General features: G+C 47.0%; 1 protein-coding gene across 2 annotated transcripts in view; it reads left to right on the forward strand.

Moving 5' to 3' along the window:
- The window catches only part of POLG (DNA polymerase gamma, catalytic subunit), a 1,004,779-nt gene that overhangs the window by 514,407 nt on the left and 472,266 nt on the right, over nt 1–18,106 (forward strand). For both annotated transcript variants that reach the window (XM_069624312.1, XM_069624311.1), the window contains exon 11: nt 301–424. In XM_069624312.1, coding sequence (XP_069480413.1) covers nt 301–424 — 124 coding nt within the window. The remainder of the gene's footprint in view (nt 1–300; nt 425–18,106) is intronic.

Here is an 18,106-nt window from a genome sequence, read left to right on the forward strand (position 1 = left end):
TTGTTGTGAATGATTTTACTTCGATGTTTAAGCAGTGAAAAGAAAAGAGTCCACAAATAGTAAATTAAACTTAAACTTTTCTCGAAGAAGAGCATGCCAAAATAGATGCATCATTAATAATAACAGCTGTTTACAAGTCGATTGTAACATTCTCAAAGACTAGTTTAAAGGAAATACTATAACAGGAGAATTACACTTTAACACAATATGTTTTTACCCATTATGTTTTCTAACTAGCCTTGAATATGCTTAATGATGAAAGGGTAAGTATCTGACTTATCACCTTTTTTCTAATGATAGAGTTATTGAGAGCCTGTACATGGAGTATTGCCAGAAGAAGGGGAAGGAGCAACTGGCCGCCTTGGATGTTTCCGCTCTCCAGGAGGAGTTTATACTAACCGATAATAGCAGCTTCTGGCAGACGGTAAGTAGCAGCTTTTGCCATTTTTATTGGTCCGATACTGAATGAACGGATCTAGAATAATGGGACCTTTACCAATTGGATTTAAACTTAGACTTAAATCCAACTATGAGGGACTTTTAAATTTCACTTCACCTAAGACGTCACTTTTCAATTTTGTTTCCATCCACAAGCGTGCTCACTGGTCCCTTTTGAGCTGTTTGCCCATCAATAAACTATGTTTAAACCATGCTGGAGGTGTCCTATGTATTACTCTGATGCAGGGCCACACAATGTGTGTCTCAGTTCCTCAACACCCAAGCATCATTTTCTAACTTGCTTTCCATTCAGACTCTTGAAAACAGCTTCTACACCATTTGAATGTTTTCAGTATTGCAAACCCTCTGGCTTTCAAGTCTTTATGTGCAAGAAGAAAAATGAGAGTAGAACTCTTATTTTTAGATTAACCTACCATTGGTGTTTATTCTTTCCTGACAAGCCAGATGTAACAGTTTCCTCCTTCGATGACTGCTCCAAAAAGCAGACCTTACTCCAAAGGTGACTGCAAGATAATACAATGCCCACGCTCGCTTCCCATTCGGTATTCCTGCATCCTGATTGAAAGCCCGTAAGGGCTTGTTTTTCTGGACTTCGTCCATTGACTCTCTAGAGACCGTGCAATTGTATACAAACAATTGATCAGGGCGACCCGGTTGTACAACAGAACACACAAACAATTTGTGACAAATCTGATGTAAAGAAAACAGCAGAGAAGCAATCAGGCACGGGCACTGGCAATATCAGGTCAAACAGGGCAACAAAGGGTTAAGGTTGTTCACCAGCTACAGGGAAAGACTGACAGATTAATTGGCCAATCACTGAAAGAGTTGTGGTTGTTGACTTCCTTTGTTTTTGTATCCTGGTTGCTAGGAGGAGGAGGAAGCCGGGGACGACTGTTTTTTGTGGGCTTATTGAAGAGAAGGTGAATAGATGAAAGGCTCCGGTCGATGGGGTGCTGGCGTGAAGATTATAAAAGGCGAGAGCAGAAAGAAATAAGGAAGCGATCGTGGTCGCTCTCTCAGAACAGTGAGTGACACGTCGTAAGGTTAGAATAAGAAGATCAACCTTACATTAAGCTAATGTTTGCTACCCACGAATAGACCGCTGAATGAATGTGTGGTTTGGATAAGAACGAAATTGCCAAAAGAAACTAAGGGCGATCGTTATCGCCACATGAACTTTAAAGAAAAGCAGTGCCGTTGTGCGGTATGAGCTGAGGTCCATACCGAAGCAAGTGATTGATGACGCCGCATGATCCGTGATGAAAACAACGCCATTGCGTTGTAAGGAATGGAAGTGTATTTGAAGTAGGCGCCATTGCGCTACCTGAGGAGAAAGTTAATGAAAGGCATCATTGTCGCCGCCTGTTTGTATTAAGCTGGCGCCTTTGCGCCTGAAGTTCGGAGTGTAATGAGAAAGGCGATGCTTGCGCCAGATGAGGAGAAACTGTTTTGGGCAAAACGTTATTAACAATATAAGACTGAAGTTGATCCCTAAAGGATACTGCTCTTAAACTACAGAAGCAGGAGGTGGAGCTCTAAACAACAGACCGAACTTAATGAGGCAGAGACAGAAGTATTCTACAGTCTAAACATATAGGGATTTTGGACAATAGAAAGACAGGAGAAGAAATCCACATAAGGAGAATTCCAAATAGAGGAGATAAGCAAGAATAGAGATACAAAAGACTGAGAAAGTAAATACACAGATAGAAAGTGTTCCAAGGAAATGTTTATGAGAAAAGCATAGAAGAAAGAAAACATAAGAGACATTAAATAATTAGAAGTATTTCTTACCTTGATGCATCACGAGGGAGTATCCTGTGGAGGAAAGCTGAACAGCGAGAGAGAATACATCCTTTTTTCTGAAATATAAAAAAAGAAAAGAGAATTGAGAAATAAAAGAATTGGGCTCTCTTCTAGTCCAAACAACCTACTTATTGGCTAAGCACTCATTTGTTTTAACTGATACATCTTTAAATTCTCTACATTTTGGTGTCAGGAGTGGGATTGAGGAGAACACCATGGAGGAACTCATCAAAACACTGAGTGAGGGCCAACAACTTCTCCAACAGGCATTACAGATTCAAACTCAACAGGCACAAGCTGACAGACAAGCTTTTCAACAGGCGATACAAGTACAACAAGCCCAACTATTGGAAGCAACAGCAGTATGCAGGCATTCTCAAGTACCAGCTTCAGTGCTACAAAAATATTCTATTGGAGAAGATCCTGCACATTTTTTTGTCAATTTTGAGGGGGTCGCCAGGAATGCGCAATGGCCTAATGAAAGATGGTGTCATTATATTGCGCCACTTATGACTGGTGAGATGCAGAGTGCATAACAGGCAGCCAATCCAACGGGCGAGATGACATATTCAGATATGAAAAGAGTGGTCCTGGAACGCTTAGGCCATGATGAAGAGGCATACAGGTTGAAGTTTCGGGAGGTCAAGTTACAGGCAGAGGAAACTCCACGGCAACTCTTGTATCGGGTCAAGGAGTTGGGAGATAAGTGGTTACAGACAGCAAACACAACAATTCCAGAGATGACCGAGAAAATAGTTATGGAACAATTCATTGAAGCTCTGCCTATTCCTATGCAACGCTGGGTCCGCCAACATCATCGGCCCAGCTTGGTAGAGGCAGAAAACATATCCTCTGCATATCAAAAGGCAGGTCAAGGTCGCTCAATGAACTATTTGTCCAATACTAAATCATCTACCAGCGTGAATAATCCCATATCCAAAAGTCTAGGCAATTCCCGATGGCCTAATTCGATGCTCCGGAAGACGGAGTGGGAACCTCCCAAATTGCGACCTGTCAGTGAAAGTCCAACGGGAATGCGACCACCAAGTATGATTCCAAAAGGGATGCAATGATTCGAGTGTGGAGAATGGGGACACATCCTGATTGAAAGCCTGTAAGGGCTTGTTTTTCTGGACTTCGTCCATTGACTCTCTAGAGACCGTGCAATTGTATACAAACAATTGATCAGGGCGACCCGGTTGTGTTAGGCAGAAACCTGTGCAGTTCCCTTAGGGACCACTGCAAAAGATTTAAGACTACAGGTGTTGGCAGTAAACCCACTTGGTAGCAGTCTGCACCACCCAGATTTACCTGGTAGCTGTGGCTGAGCAGTCAGACTTCCCTCAAGAAGAGTTAGGCAGTGCAAAGTATACCCAATAGGCACTCAGATACAATAATACAAGCAAACACTGACCAGAGTTTTGGTATCAAAGTATATAATTATTTATTTAAAGACACACAGTTGAAACACTCCAGCACTCTTATTGTAAAATATTCTAAACACAGTTATTATTGTAATATATACACCCCTTTTTCCTTATCAGATAAGTCACAGTAAAACACCACTTATTTTCATACAGAGGTGAGGCTTAACTAGATTGCACTCCAATAAGTTTGTGAGAAAGGGAGGGAAAAAGACAGAATATGGAAAGGTACACCACTCTAAGATTCAGGAACACTGTTAGCAAGGCAGAAGAGCAAAAGTCATTGGTGAGCCAAAGTTCAAAGGCTGGGCCCACTCTTGGAGAGAGCAGAGCACAAATGCGCCCAAGATCACACAGTTACACTAGGCTTAGAAAGTCTTGCAGAGGCTTCAAAAAGAGTTTAGAGAGGCTTTAGGAAAGTTTAGCCAGGGTGTCCCAGACTAACCCAGGTTCGAAAGCCGGGGGCTAAATCGACCCCGTACAGTCGGTAGCAAGGGAAGCCAGGCGGGACACGGTACCTTAAGTGGGAAGGATCCTCCAGCGGTGGCAGTTGTTCCTGGTAGTGGGTGCAAGTTGCGTCGTCGTCCAGGGGAAGAGAAGATCTCGACTTGGAGGAAAGATGAAGGTTGTTGCACCACCAGTCAAAGGAAGAAGACTCTCCGGCGGGAGATCTCCTCTGTCGTTGGGAAAAGTGGTGAGGCAGTCCAGCAGGGCTCCACCGGTGGTGGTGTCGTGGCAGGTCGGCTCAGCTTCTCCCTCGTCGGATTCTTAGGTCCTGTGGCGACTTCTGAAGTTCCAGTCCCCAAAGCCCTGCTTTTATACGGCAAACCCCCATTCACTCAGCCTAGCTGTCACTCAAACATTATAAGTGGTGAGCCGGCCGGCAACTCAGTCCAGGGTGCCTAAATTTCCCTCCACCCCTCCTAAGTAACCCAGACAGAGTGGCACCACTTTGGAGGGCTTCTGTGGAGAGGCCCACCAAAAAGTGGAACAAAGGACTCGACTTGGGTTGGAGTCACAGAAGAGAACACAAACGCCATTTTAGAATCAGGTTTTGGCAAAAAATACCAACCGGAGAATTAATATTAATTAAATAAACCGCGGTATGTTCGAGGCTACCGTAAATAATTAAATAAAGGTAGTAGCCTAAAACAATGGGAAATCCCATAGGAAAATATTCGCGGTAGAATATAAAAAGTAGTATCCACTGCCACCAGCCAAAACTCGATCAGGGGGGACAGAGACGTGCCCCCTCGACTAACAGACCCCAGGGCAATTGAATTGCCCCAGCCAGTACGTCCACAATATGATGGTTTGTACTGGTTCTGTTCAGAATTTAAGACTAGTAAAGTCAATGGTGACTTTACATGCCCTGGGAGACAGTAGTCAGTCCCAGGGTATGGAGTCTATACTGGGGGGTCACTATGACACCCCTGTGTCACTGCACTGAGGGTGCTGTGTAACACACATCACAAAAACACATGAAGCCCTATGGAGTAAAAGACCCCATAGCCCATTAAACGCATCTAGATTCAAAGAAACACACTCCAGTCATGCCCAAGAGTGAGGGTAAAAGAGTCTCACTCTTGGCAGGAGAAAAAAATAAACCCCAAAAATCCAGCAAAGCTGCTGGGGGACTCACTAGGTTAGGAAATTCAGCCTAAACAGAGAATTCTCCCTAACAGGTTGTACAACAGAACACACAAACAATTTGATAGTGTTTAAAACAAAAATCTCATATTGTGTATTAATACAAGAAAAACAATGAAAATCACATACAGGAAAACAACACATTCCCAACAAAAACATAAAACAACGTGCAAAACCTCTAGTACACTTTTTAACGGTCTAATGGCTAACAAAGTACAGAACCTTGCAAAAAATAGTATTGAATTAAACATCAAATATTTGGTGCCCGGTGGATGTGGCGGACACAAATATACATAGTCGACACAATTGTGTTTCGGCCTATTGCAATTTAGATAGCTGTGACTACAACAGTCTCAATCACGACCAGGAGTTGTGGTCTGGGTTCTTCACAACTTTTCCTGTTGTATAGATCATGCTCTTGTGATGTAGTACGTGATGTTAAATGTCGCTTCATTACGAGTAGCGGTCAACCAAGGCACCAGTGGTATGCATGTGAGAACTCTAATTTCTCCATTTTTGACCCTATTAATGGAAAGTGTTGCACCTTGCGTGTAAACACGTCATGGAGCGCTCGGGAGACTCTGCCATACAGAAGCACCCATGTGTACTGCACAGATAAATAAGGACCTATGAGGATCCTCCGATTTCCAGCTGACCGTTGAGGCACAACCCTTTCCATTAATAGGGGTGAAAATTGATAACATTTGAGTTCTCACACGCATACCAATGGTGCCTTACATGGCCGTTACTGGTAATGCATCAACATTTAACATGTGAAGGTTACAGGGTCCCTTGCACAATGCACAATATTATCTTCTCACCTAAAGGGGCACTGCTTGGATGTAGATATTATTAGAGGGGCCTATGTTTTGTTGAAGGAAACTCTGCCATTTTTGGTCTGACCATTTTGTGCAATTGTTTTACTAACTTTACCCAATGGGGACAGGGCTGGTACGAAGGACAGACCTATTATTCACATCCGGAAGATCAAGGATTTGGATAAAAACAATGATGAGGAAATCAATAGGGCTCTGGATACCATGGATCTTCAGCTCTCTAGTGATGATTTCTTTGCCACAGGGGCCGCAATCTTAGATGCTGCATGGACCAAGATAGCCCCTTTAAAAATCAAACAAATAAGAATCTCTAAACCATGGTTCACACCGAACTTGATCCCTTTACGTAAATTAATCAGTAAGACTGACCGACAATGGCACGGCAGACGAACACTAGAGAATGCAAAAAGAGGCAAGAAAGCATTGAGAGAGTACAATCAGGCTATTTTTCAAGCCCAAAAAGATTTTTTAGGCAAAATATTGAAGGCAGCGAGCAATCTTCCCTGGGAGTTTATTGTGTCTAACTTTTGCAGCCCTGTTTGCAAATCCACAGTAATCGAATCATCACATATGCAAGCTCATCTTTTTAACTCCTTTTTTAGGGTTAAAATTGACGGGATTAAGGTGGATATTGCTAAAGTAAATTCAGGCCCCAAGGGTAATTTCTTGTGAGCTATCCAGCCATCAATGCATACTAGACTCTAACGACCAAATAGGGCAGCATACTCTACCCATTTTTAATTTCCAACAGGGTGCTGAATAAGACATCCATCATCTGTTGGATACACTCAAGTCAAAAAATGACTCTCTATTTCCCCTTCCTGCTTACTTGACCAGGCGTTTGTCATCGGACCTGGCCCCTTTTGTGACTAAATTTGTTAACAAATCTTTGTCACAGGGGATTGTACCCCTTTGTTTAAAACATGAAATAGTCACACCTCTACTAAAGAAACCGACTTTGGACTCTAAGATACTCCAGAATTATCGACCAATAGCTGGCCTGCCTTGGCGCACAAAAAGTCTGGAAAAGGTGGTCACTGCTCAGTTGCAGGTTTTTGTAGAGAGTGAAATCCTACTGGACAAATTCCAGTCTGGTTTCAGACCTACGTTTGGAACGAAAACGACCCTTCTGGCCGCACAGGATGACATGCTAAAGGCCGCAGATCAGGGTGAGCTGTCCCTTTTAGTGATGCTGGACCTGTCCGTGGCTTTAGACGTGGTTACCCATATTACTCTTTTGGGTCGATTACAAGAGATTGGAAGGGTACATAACATGCTATACATTGGTTCAGATCATTTCTGACCAACCGTTATCAGCAAGTAGGGCTGGATGGCTTCCTGTCGGATGCTATCAGATTATTCTGTGGTGTGCCACAGGGTCATCACTTTTACCACTTTTGTTTAATCTGTACATCCGTCCTCTCTTGGAGATCTTGAGGCGTCACAGAATGAATTTTCATTCCTACGCAGATGACACTCCTATCTTCATCAGAGTTACTAACTCCGATGCATTCAGTGGTATCCAGTTAAAATTTCGAATGCTCAATTTCGAATGCAGTAATGAGGGAACAATTTTTTTTTTTCGAATATTTCTTTTTTTAATTGTATAAGGTTTTTTATGCGATTAGTTAGTAAAAAACAGTGTCAATTAAAAAAAACGGGGGTTGGGGGGACCCCCCCATTAAAAAAATAAAAAAAATACTTTTTTTCCCGACATTTTTCATTCGACATTAAGGCATTCGAAATTATTACATTAAAAAATGTCACTATAAACCGCATTCAGTAGATTGGTGCCGTGCCTGGACGGGGTAAGTATCTGGATGTCCAGCAACCAACTCCAATTGAATGCAGCCAAAACAGAGTTGATTTTATTTGGACCTAAACATCTTCTAATACCTGCAAAGAAATTACCTATTCTAACACTGCTGGGGTCAAATTTGAAATTTGTCTCTTAAGGTCAAGAATTTAGGCTGCATTTGGCAGGATGATCTGGGCAGTGAAGCCCAAGTTGGAGCAAAGGTTTGGGCGGTGCACGTCTTAGACAGGTGCTACCCTACATTCCCAGGGAGGATTACACTTTGGTAGTAGGCGCCCTAACCAATGCACACTTGGACTATTGTAACCGCCAGTTGCTCGGCATCCCGCTTAAAACGCAAAGACTGCAAAAAGCTCAGAACGTAGCAGTGAGAACTGTCTTTGGCATAGCTAGATGTGCACATGTCTGGCCATCGCGCTGTGTGGTACACTGGTTGGCAGTAGAAGACCGGATCAGATTCAAGATGGCGTGGCTTGTTTTCAAGTGCATTAATGGTCTTGCCCATTCAACCGTATCAGTCTTCAAGACATTTAGTTTCTAAGGATTGGCATCTTCTGGTCATCCCCTGCTCTGTATACAGCTCACGGGGAGACAGAAAATGTGGTGTTTTCGGTCTGAAATTATGTAACTCACTCCCATTGGAAATAAGGACTCTTCAATCGCTGCCCCAATTTCCGGGAGCATTGAAGACTTTTCTGTTTAGATAGGTCCACTGGCTTGCCCCCTTTTTACTCCAGGCTTCTTCACCTTTTGGAGTCAGATACTGCCTTATATCAATGATTGCTACATCTGCACCTCCATACGGTTTATTCTGTTATGTACGCGTTCTAAATGACAAAAATCAAAATCATGTTGCTGTGATGGTTCTTGCGGTTTGTCATGCCTCTTTATATCGAGCATGCTAAAGTGTTGGTACCAAGCGGTCGGGGAGATATTACTGGAAACGGAGCCCACAAGTTTTAATTCGTCAGGATAACAGTTTGTTCCATTTACTGGTACTATGATGTGACTTTATTTATGCTACCCTTGACTTATATCTGGCCTGTAGATTCCTTAGGTGGAATTTATCAATCGGAGCAGTATTTTAAAGGTAGGATTAAAAATGTTTAACCTGCTGGCAATCTTCATCGAACCAGCCCGTTGCCCAGATTATACTTTCTAATTCGTCCCACTGATTTTACAAAAATATGGGATAGGGACTTCATTGTAATTGTGTACAGTTCTCCAACGCTACCGGAAGCACTGCCAGCCAAGCAAATGCCCACAATCTGAAAGCTAATACTTGCAAAAATACTGAGCTTGATCACACTCAGATCTATTGAAGACCATTTTACCACCTTGTTAGATTGATCTGACACTGTGCGCGCACTCCCACCCCTCAGGCCACTGGGTTTACTGCCCGCCCCTGCTCAAAACTCACAGCACAGCTTAATGGATAATGGTCACTGTCGCTGTGTTTGACCACCTCCATTAATTATTACCTTGTCCCAGTCAGCAATGCTGATCAGAACACAATCGATCTGTGAGCTGCCCTGATGCCCTACATAAGTGTCTCCTGCCGGCATATCCGGCGAGACCCTCCCGTTACATGAGCGCAGTCCCACCTCATACATTAACCTTGCTACCTCTGAAGCACCGGGATGCAGCCTAACCGGTTTGACCGTCTCTAATATGGGGATCCCGAACGCTGCATCCTGATCATCCCATAGACCTTCCACTACTTCCACAGGTTCATATTGCACATAAACATCCCTGTTGCAATAATCACTGACAGATGGCTGTTGAATGCCTGGGAGTTCTTTATTAGTTGAAACATTACCTTGAGGCTTTCCAGAGGGGCACTCCCACCAAGTCTGTTATAATTGTTAAATATCAACAGTGCTGGCAGGAGCCTTTTGGATCCCGGAGCATATAGCGTTCTGCAGTCTTCCCTCACTTTCTCCGCAGGAGGAGGAGTCACTAACACAAATGCACCACACTGGCACAGAGCGCAGCGCGGTGTGTGACTCTGTGTTTGGGGTTGGTGAGAGGTGTTGGGGAAAGAGTGGAGCTGACCTGCGACTGAGTGGACCTTACAGCTGGAAACCTACCAGGGGCCTTTTGTCACTTTCCCAGGTACGCTTGCATTCTGTTTTTTTCTTTGTGCTCCAGCTACTGAATCCACCCTTATTTATGTTTGCCTGCAAAAACATTGCAATGTGGACTGATTCCAGAGACGGTGGTGAGCCCCGGAAATGTGCATACAATTGACAATAATGTGACCTTGCTAAACATCTGCCTTTCTTTAAAGCAGAACTCCTTGGGTCCACTCTGCAATACCGCAAATATCGACATGCCCACAAACCTCTCTGCCTTCCCTGACTTGGAGCAATGTACCTCTTACTCCGATTATAGCACCACGGATAGCGAAGCCGGAGGGCCACCTTCACCTATTGCCTTGATTGGTCATCCTGACCCCTCTTCTACAACAACTAGGTATATGCAGGACATTGAAGCAACAATGAAATCACTTCTACAACTGTGTGCCAGCTTGGCATTGGGCCAGTCTGAATTAAAATGTTTCATGGGGCGGTTGGTTGCTTACATGACTGGGCAGGCATCCATAAGTGCTAAGCCAAATCATGATAAGTTGAAGGGTATCTCCACTGATACAACTGTGAGGGGAAGGGAGCATGTAAAGGTTGACCTCATTCCACAGGGGCAGGCATCATTGCCTCTACGGAGGACCAAGCCATGATTGCCTTGTGTGTCGAACTATCTATGCTGGACAGCTCTCTCTCTGCGATGAAACTATAAAAGAATCCAACATGAAACAGACTCACCCCGACCTAACTTGACAACTATGAAGCCAACTGATTGGCTTCACACATTGCTGATGGCAGAGTGTGGAGAACCTCTGACGGCTTCTACACCATTACCAATAGGGCGGGGATGGTTCGGTCCTACAGGTACTACATGGGCCCCTGGATAAGTGGCTGGGTGACGCGCATACTACGGCGACCAAACAACGGACAGTGATTGGTCTCCATTTGCAAAGGATAGTTGGGGTATATTGGTAAGCCAGTGTCTAACATTAATAAAGCAGTCAACCCAAAGGTTTTTTCTTTCAACATGGTCAAGGCCAAGCGTCCTCTATGGCCTGAAGTGGCCCCCTCTCGCTGGATGGTGAGAAATGAGGGGATGAGCCATACTGGTGTACTCACTGCCCTAACACAGAGTGACTACTGGGAAGAGTTGGTCAGCACTCAGCACAGACATGCGACTCAATTTATTTTTAAATGTTTTTATTGGCATTTAAGGTCATACATAAAGCAGTTAGGCATAGGTTATGGCTCGTAATATTGATTTCGTGACACATTCGCCAATTGAACAGCAAATAACAACAAAACAACAATAAGAACAACTTGCTCTGCTCAGGGGGGTTTGAAATGCGTCGAGAAGATCATGTCTCTCATGAGGGCCTCCCAGGACTCTAGTGTGGCACTCACATCTTCTCCGCCTCTGCTGTTCCCCTCCTCCCAGGCTCTGGTTTCTTCGACAGTCCATCTCTCCATTTCCTTGATCCAGGGTACAAATCGCGGGCCTGCAGGCGACTTCCAGGCCATTGCTATTGTTCTCTTCGTGAGTATGCACGCCATGTCCATGAGTTTGACTAGATGCCTGGTTTTACTGAGTCCCGGGTAGGTGCCCAGGAGGCATTCCTTGGGGGTCCATTCGTACCTTTCCAGTCCAGCTTTCCTGCAGGTTTGTTCGGCAGCTAGCCAGAGCTTCTGTGATCTGGGACAGGTCCAGAACATGTGAATCATGTCGGCGTGTTCAGAGGAGCACCATGGGCACGTCGAGGGGATGCTGCCGTTGAAGGTGGATATTCTGTGCGGTGTCATATAGGTCCTGTGGAGGATGTTCAGCTGAATCATCCTGAACCTGGCGTTCCGTGAAACCTCCTTCGGTTGCAGCAGGGCCCGTGCCCATTCGCCCTCCCTGTTTCGGTTCCAATGTCATCTTCCCACTTCTCTTTCAGGTGCGCACTTCTGGGGTTAGATCGGGCGTTTATTTGGGCATATAGTCTCGATGTCGGCTTCCAGCCGTCGCTCAGGTTGTACATTTCCTGTACAAGAGGGTGTGTCTCCGGCTCCTCGGGCCATGTGTTCCATTTTGCCTTGGCTACATGTCTTACCCTCTGGTACCATAGGAACTGGCCTGGCGAGAGCCCGTCTTTTAATTGAAGCGAGTCAAAGTCTCTGAATGATCCCTCGTCGAACAGGTCTCCCCATGTGTAGAGACCGCAGGTCCCCCAGCTCCTCATCATTGGTAGTTCAAGGGGGTCTTGCAAACATCAGCCAGAATGGGGATTTCAGGCATGTAGGGGTGCTGAAGGCCAAGTAGTGATTTAACCTTGTTCCAGACCTGTCTCCCCAGCGTCACTATCATGGGTGGGTCGGGGGGGTCCCACCAGTGAACTCCATATTACCTCCTTGGGGTGCATTGGCGTGATCAGCCGGTGCATGAGGCCAGTCTCAGCCGAGGGTTCATCCGAAAGCCACTTGGTGACATGTGTTAGTTGTGCCGACAGATAGTATCTCTGGAATTCGGGCAGTTGGATGCCGCCCTCAGCATGGGGAAGCGTGAGGATGTGCAGGGCAAGTTTGTGTCTCTTCTGGCCCCATAGGAAGTCTCGAAGCAGGGATTCCAGTTTCCTGAAGAAGGGAGGGGGGATATAGTATGCAATGTTGGTGAAGTAATAGAGGAACCGTGGCAATATTATCATTTTGGATATTGCGGCTCTGCCCATCACCGAAAGGGGAAGTTTCGACCAGAATCTGATGGACCTGCGTACCCCGCACAATGCAGTTTCAGTATTGCGCTCGTGAGTGGAAAGTGGGGAGTGCGCGATGGTGAGGCCCAGGTATCGAAAGGCCTCCACCTGCCATTGAATCCCAATCTCAGGCAAATCTTCGATGTCTTTCCCTCTGAGTCTTGCAAGGGGAAAGGAACTTGATTTCTGTCTACTAAACTTTATCCCAGAGTATTTGGCGAAGTTGTCGAGGATGTCCAGCGCAGTGGGTGCGTTCTCTCTGGGGTTCCGTAGATATAGAAGGACATCGTCGGCGTACAAGGAGATGATGTTATCTATTCCGCCGATGTTGATGCCAGAGTCGAATAGCTGCCTCCTGAAATAAATTGCCACTGGTTCCAGGCCCAGGATGTATAGCATCAGCGATAGTGGGCACCCTTGCCTGGTTCCCCTTTGGATGGGCCAAGCCTCCGACACCATACTTCCAGTCTTCACCCTTGCCACCGGGTCGTTATAGAGGACCTCTACCCACCGGATGAATTGTTCTCCGAGTCCAAACTCCCTCAGGGTAGCAACGAGCCATTCCCAGAATATTGAATCAAAAACCTTTATGGCATCTAGTGAGAGCACAGCTAGATCTTCCTGGCGCTCCGCTGTTTGTGCCATAACGTGTTGTAGCCTTCTTAGGTTGGCAGTGGTGTTGCGTCCTGGGACGAAGCCGTTCTGGTCCTCGTGTATCGGGGATCCTATTACCTTCGAGAGCCTGTTGGCTAGTATAGTTGTGAGGATCTTGCCGTCATAGTTCAGCATCGCGAGGGGGGCGATACGAGTCGCATTCATCGGCAGGTTTACCTGGTTTAAGCATTGGTATTATGAGGGTCTCTCTCATGCCATATCGAATGCCATATCGTTATCGTTACAAATGCCATATCATATCATATCATATGCTGCTCGGCAGGGTCCCGGTCTCGTATGCCTCCGTGTACACTCCTTGCAGTATCGGGGTTAGGATCCCCTCATAGGACTTGTAGAATTCCGGGATAAGGCCGTCAGTCCCAGGGGTCTTGTTTGTGGAGAGGGACCGGATCGCCTCCGATATGTCCTCCAGTGTGATGGCTTCTCCCAGCGCATCTCGTTGTTCTTGGCTTAATCTGGGTAGCTCGATCTCATCCAGGGTATCTCTGATATACGCTTCAGGGATTCGCTCGTTGTGAGCATAGAGTTTGGCGTAGAAGTTTGAGAAGACATCGTTAATTGCTTGTTGTGATCTTTGCGTTATACCATCCTCATCTTTGATCTCTCTGAGGGGCTGTCGCGGGTTCTCCTTCCTGCATAACCAGGCAAGTATCCTGCCTGGCTTATCTGCTTCCTTGTGTGCCTTGAGAGTCCGTGCAGAGAAGTCGAACTTGGATAGTCTTTCCCATGCAGTCCTGGAGTCCTCTCTAATCTCCTTCAGCCTGGCCTCACTCGCAATAGTCGGGGGTAGAGTTCCCTCTAGGTGCCTAATCTCTTCTTCCTTGTGCTCCAACTCCCTTCTCAGTTGCCTCCTGATCCTGCCAGCTTCAGCTATTATCACGCCCCTTGTTACCACCTTCATAGCTTCCCACAGCGTGCTCCATTTCTCGACTGATCCCGTGTTGATTTCTATGTACTCTTCCAGTTTTTCTCCTAGGGTCTCCTTAAATGCGGAGTCCGTCGGGGTTTCCGTCGGCATGCGCCACATCGGGATGGGGGGCCTAGGGCCCTTCAGGCAGAGCTGCATTGACAGGGGGGAATGATCTGAAATCAACCTGCCCTGATAGGACGCCGACTCAACTTGGGGGGATTAGTTCGCTGGCTATGAAGAAGTGGTCAATCCTGGTGTGCAGGCCGTGAGGTGCGGAGTAGAAAGAGTAAGCCCTGTCGGTGGGGTGTAGGTCTCACCAAATATCGACTAAATGTAGATCTCCCACCGCGTTGCGTAGGGCACAGGAGGCAGGGTTATTGAGGGTGCGTGGGGTTGCAGTCCTGTCTAGCTCCTCATTCATCACGCAATTAAAGTCTCCCCCCCCACAGGAAAGCGGCCTCCCTGTGGTGTGTGATTCTGGCATACAGCTGCTTGAAATGAGCAGGTATGCCATGTTGGGGGAAATATGAATTCACGATGCATAATCGAAAGTTCTCCAGCATGCCCCAGACTATGACATACCTGCCCTCTTTGTCGGCCTCCATCCCCACCTGGCGAAATGGTATGTCCGGGCTAACCCATGTGTATACGTCTCTTGCGTACTTCGAGTAGGAGGCACCATTGCCTTGGCCGCCCCAGTAGCCCACTAGTTTGTTGGTGACATCAGTTGTGAGGTGTGTTTCCTGCAGGAGGGCAATGGATACCCGCTTCCTTCTCAAGTATGAATGTATACGGTTCCTACGCAGATAGGATACCATCCCTCTAACATTCCACGTGATTATCTTGAGTCGTGTCGCCATCGTTCAGCTTCGATTATTGGTGTGGAAGGCTTCTCGCCCGTCTTGTAACTTGATTGTGCGTTACCGGGTGTTTTGTCCTGATGCAACTGTATGGAGTGGTAGGCTCCAGCCTCTGGCCAGTGGTCCGCTATAGTCATATGAGTGGTCTTCATGAGGAGGGCAGTCTTGACATTAACAACAACTACTAAACTGGAACTGGTGCGTCCAGCTACTGCATCATTCTTGTGGTGCTTGGGTGCTCTCGGGCCGTCGGAACCCGTCCGGGTGTCAGGCTCGAGCATGGTCGGTCAGGCAACTGGCCTGACATGATCTATACGTGGGGGTCGGGTCCTGTGCCTGGTGTGAGGGCCAAGCGAGGGCCGCATCAAAGTTGGCTATCAGTAGTGCATGTTACTTTCTTGCTTGCTTGAGGTTGCAGGGAAGCTACGTTCATGTTACTTGTGTGCTGCGTGTTGGTTTCATTTTCAGCTGTCCTTGGGATGGGCCTCAGTTCCTTCAGAGAGGTTGTTATCCTCCATCCACATGTTAGCGGCCGCAGGGGACTCCAGGAAGTTTGCACGGCCCTTGTAGATGACTTTAAGCCTCGATGGATAGAGCAGCATGTATTTCAAGTTTAGTTGCCTGAGCCTAGCCTTAACGGGCACAAACGAGTTCCTTTCCCTCTGTACCTTCGGGGTGTAATCCGGGTAAATGGTTATTTTGGCATTGCCGCGTTCAATGGCGCCCATCTCCCTGGAGTACCGTAGGATGGTTTCCCGATCTTGGAAATTGAGCACTTTCGCAATTATCGGGCGAGGATGCGAGCCCAGAGGGGGGGGCCTTTTCTGGAGGGACCTATGTGCTCTCTCCACGGCGAATCCTTGTGTGAGTTTTCCCGCTCCTATCTCCTGTTGCAGCTGGGATTCAATGTACGCTGTTAGGTTAGGACCCTCGTCGCCCTCCGGGATGCCCAATATTCTGATGTTGCCCCGTCTGGCCCGTCCCTCCGCCTCCTCGGCCCTCGCTTCAAGAATGGCGACTTTTCTCTCAAGGTCCACAACTTTAGCTTTCAGTTCGACATTGCCTTCTGCCGTTTCCTTTATGGTTGTTTCATTGTTGGTCACCCTCTCTGTTAGTTTCCTGGCATCGTGGCGCACCAGCTGGATGTCAGATCGGAACTCGTCTATTTTTGAGTCTATATGTGTGCGGGGTGACGCTATGGCTTCTAGCACTTGAGATTGGTTCGCTGTGGAGTCTGGTTCTTTTGCTTGTGGGGGATCTGGGACGGCGGAGGACGGAACGGTGGAGTCCTTAGCCGTGACATAAGTGTCCATTGTTGCAGGACTAGTCTTGTTTCTAGAGCCCATGCTGAAGTCTCCGCCCCAGCCCTGACCGTTTCATGATGCCTACCTCCAAGGAGCCAGGTCCGACCCAGCAACCCCAGAGGCAGGCATCATTCCCCCCAGGGAGGTGCCAGCGGGCCCCAGCTGGGGCCCTTTGGACACAGTCCTGGCGCCTTAGGCGCCAGGCTCATGTTGGACCCCTGTCCTGGCGCCTTAGGCGCCAGGCTCATAAAGCAAGACATGTGTTCAAGTGTTTTAATGTGCACTTACCTGAGGCAGACCATGCTGCTACATCCAGGCCCTCTTGAAGCCTGAATGGAACTACTTTACCTGTGGGACTACTTTCCGCCTGGGTGTGGTCGGGGAAAGGATACATACCTGATCGGTGGAAGGATACATACCTGGAACTTCTTCCAAAGCTATTTAAACCACGCCCGATCAGCAACTCACGCTTCTCGTTGTTCTGCTCCTCGCAGCTGGACGCTCACCGTGTCAGCTCCTGCTTCTGGTCTTCAGCCACGCCTGTCAGCATCCTGGGTCACCTGCAAAGGGAGATAAGAGAGAATTGGAGAGAAAGAAGACCTTACCAGCTAAAGCTGCATCACGGAGACATCACACCGACGATCCTGAAAGGGAAGACATCATTTTAAAAGCATTTCGCTTCGATCGCTGCAGCGCTGCATTTCACTCACCTTTCCTGGGCGCCTCCATCTTCAGCAGCGATCATCCGGATCCGCACCCACTTCCCAGAGCCTAGAGAGAAAAAGACAAGAAAACAAGGTGAGAGAAGGAAGGGAATAGGAAAAGCTCAGTTTCCTTCTAAGACTTACCTGTTGGGTCATTCCCATTTCATTTCGGGTCCTGCCGCTTCCTGGCATTCCGGACCCCGGCCCCTATGGGGAAAAAAGACAAAGACATTGAATGAGCGAATGCAAAGACATTACCTGAACGCTCATCCAGAACTTACCTGTCATTACTGGAACTGCACGTTTCACTTCGGGTCGGCGCCATATCTTCCGGCATTCCGAGCCCCGGCCCCTAAGGGGAAAAAGACATAAGCATTAGCGATTGCTGCAAAAAGACAATGAACATTATTATTAAGCTTGAACTTTTGAACTTGCAACAGAACTCTTACAGCGCCTTACCTGAATAGTCAAGCTTATTTTGAACTCCCATCAAACCTCAATCCAGTGAAGTAACTGGGTTTCAACGCGCCCCTGCATCAGAAGCAGGATGGAGAACTCATCCTTCCAGACCCTAAGGTGAGACTTCACGGGAATCGTGGAAGGGTATCGTGGAGGGTTGGAAGGGAGTGGGAGGCTTGAGCATTATTCCGTCAGTAGGTAATACTCCCTTTTCACGCACAGGGGAATAATTCTGCGAGCCAGAGAAGCCAGAGTAGAGGGGCCCCTTCCTGTCCATCTTCAGAGTCCTGCGCTTCACCATTGAAGAAGCATCAGCACTCGAAGCCAGACCTGCGCCTCCGTGGGAATCAGGTGAGCGTGACACAACGCGAAGCCTACCCACAA

The sequence above is a fragment of the Ambystoma mexicanum genome, chromosome 11 (genome assembly GCF_040938575.1).
Source record: "Ambystoma mexicanum isolate Mex_15411 chromosome 11, UKY_AmexF1_1, whole genome shotgun sequence".
In the NCBI taxonomy this organism is placed as follows: Eukaryota; Metazoa; Chordata; class Amphibia; order Caudata; family Ambystomatidae; genus Ambystoma; species Ambystoma mexicanum.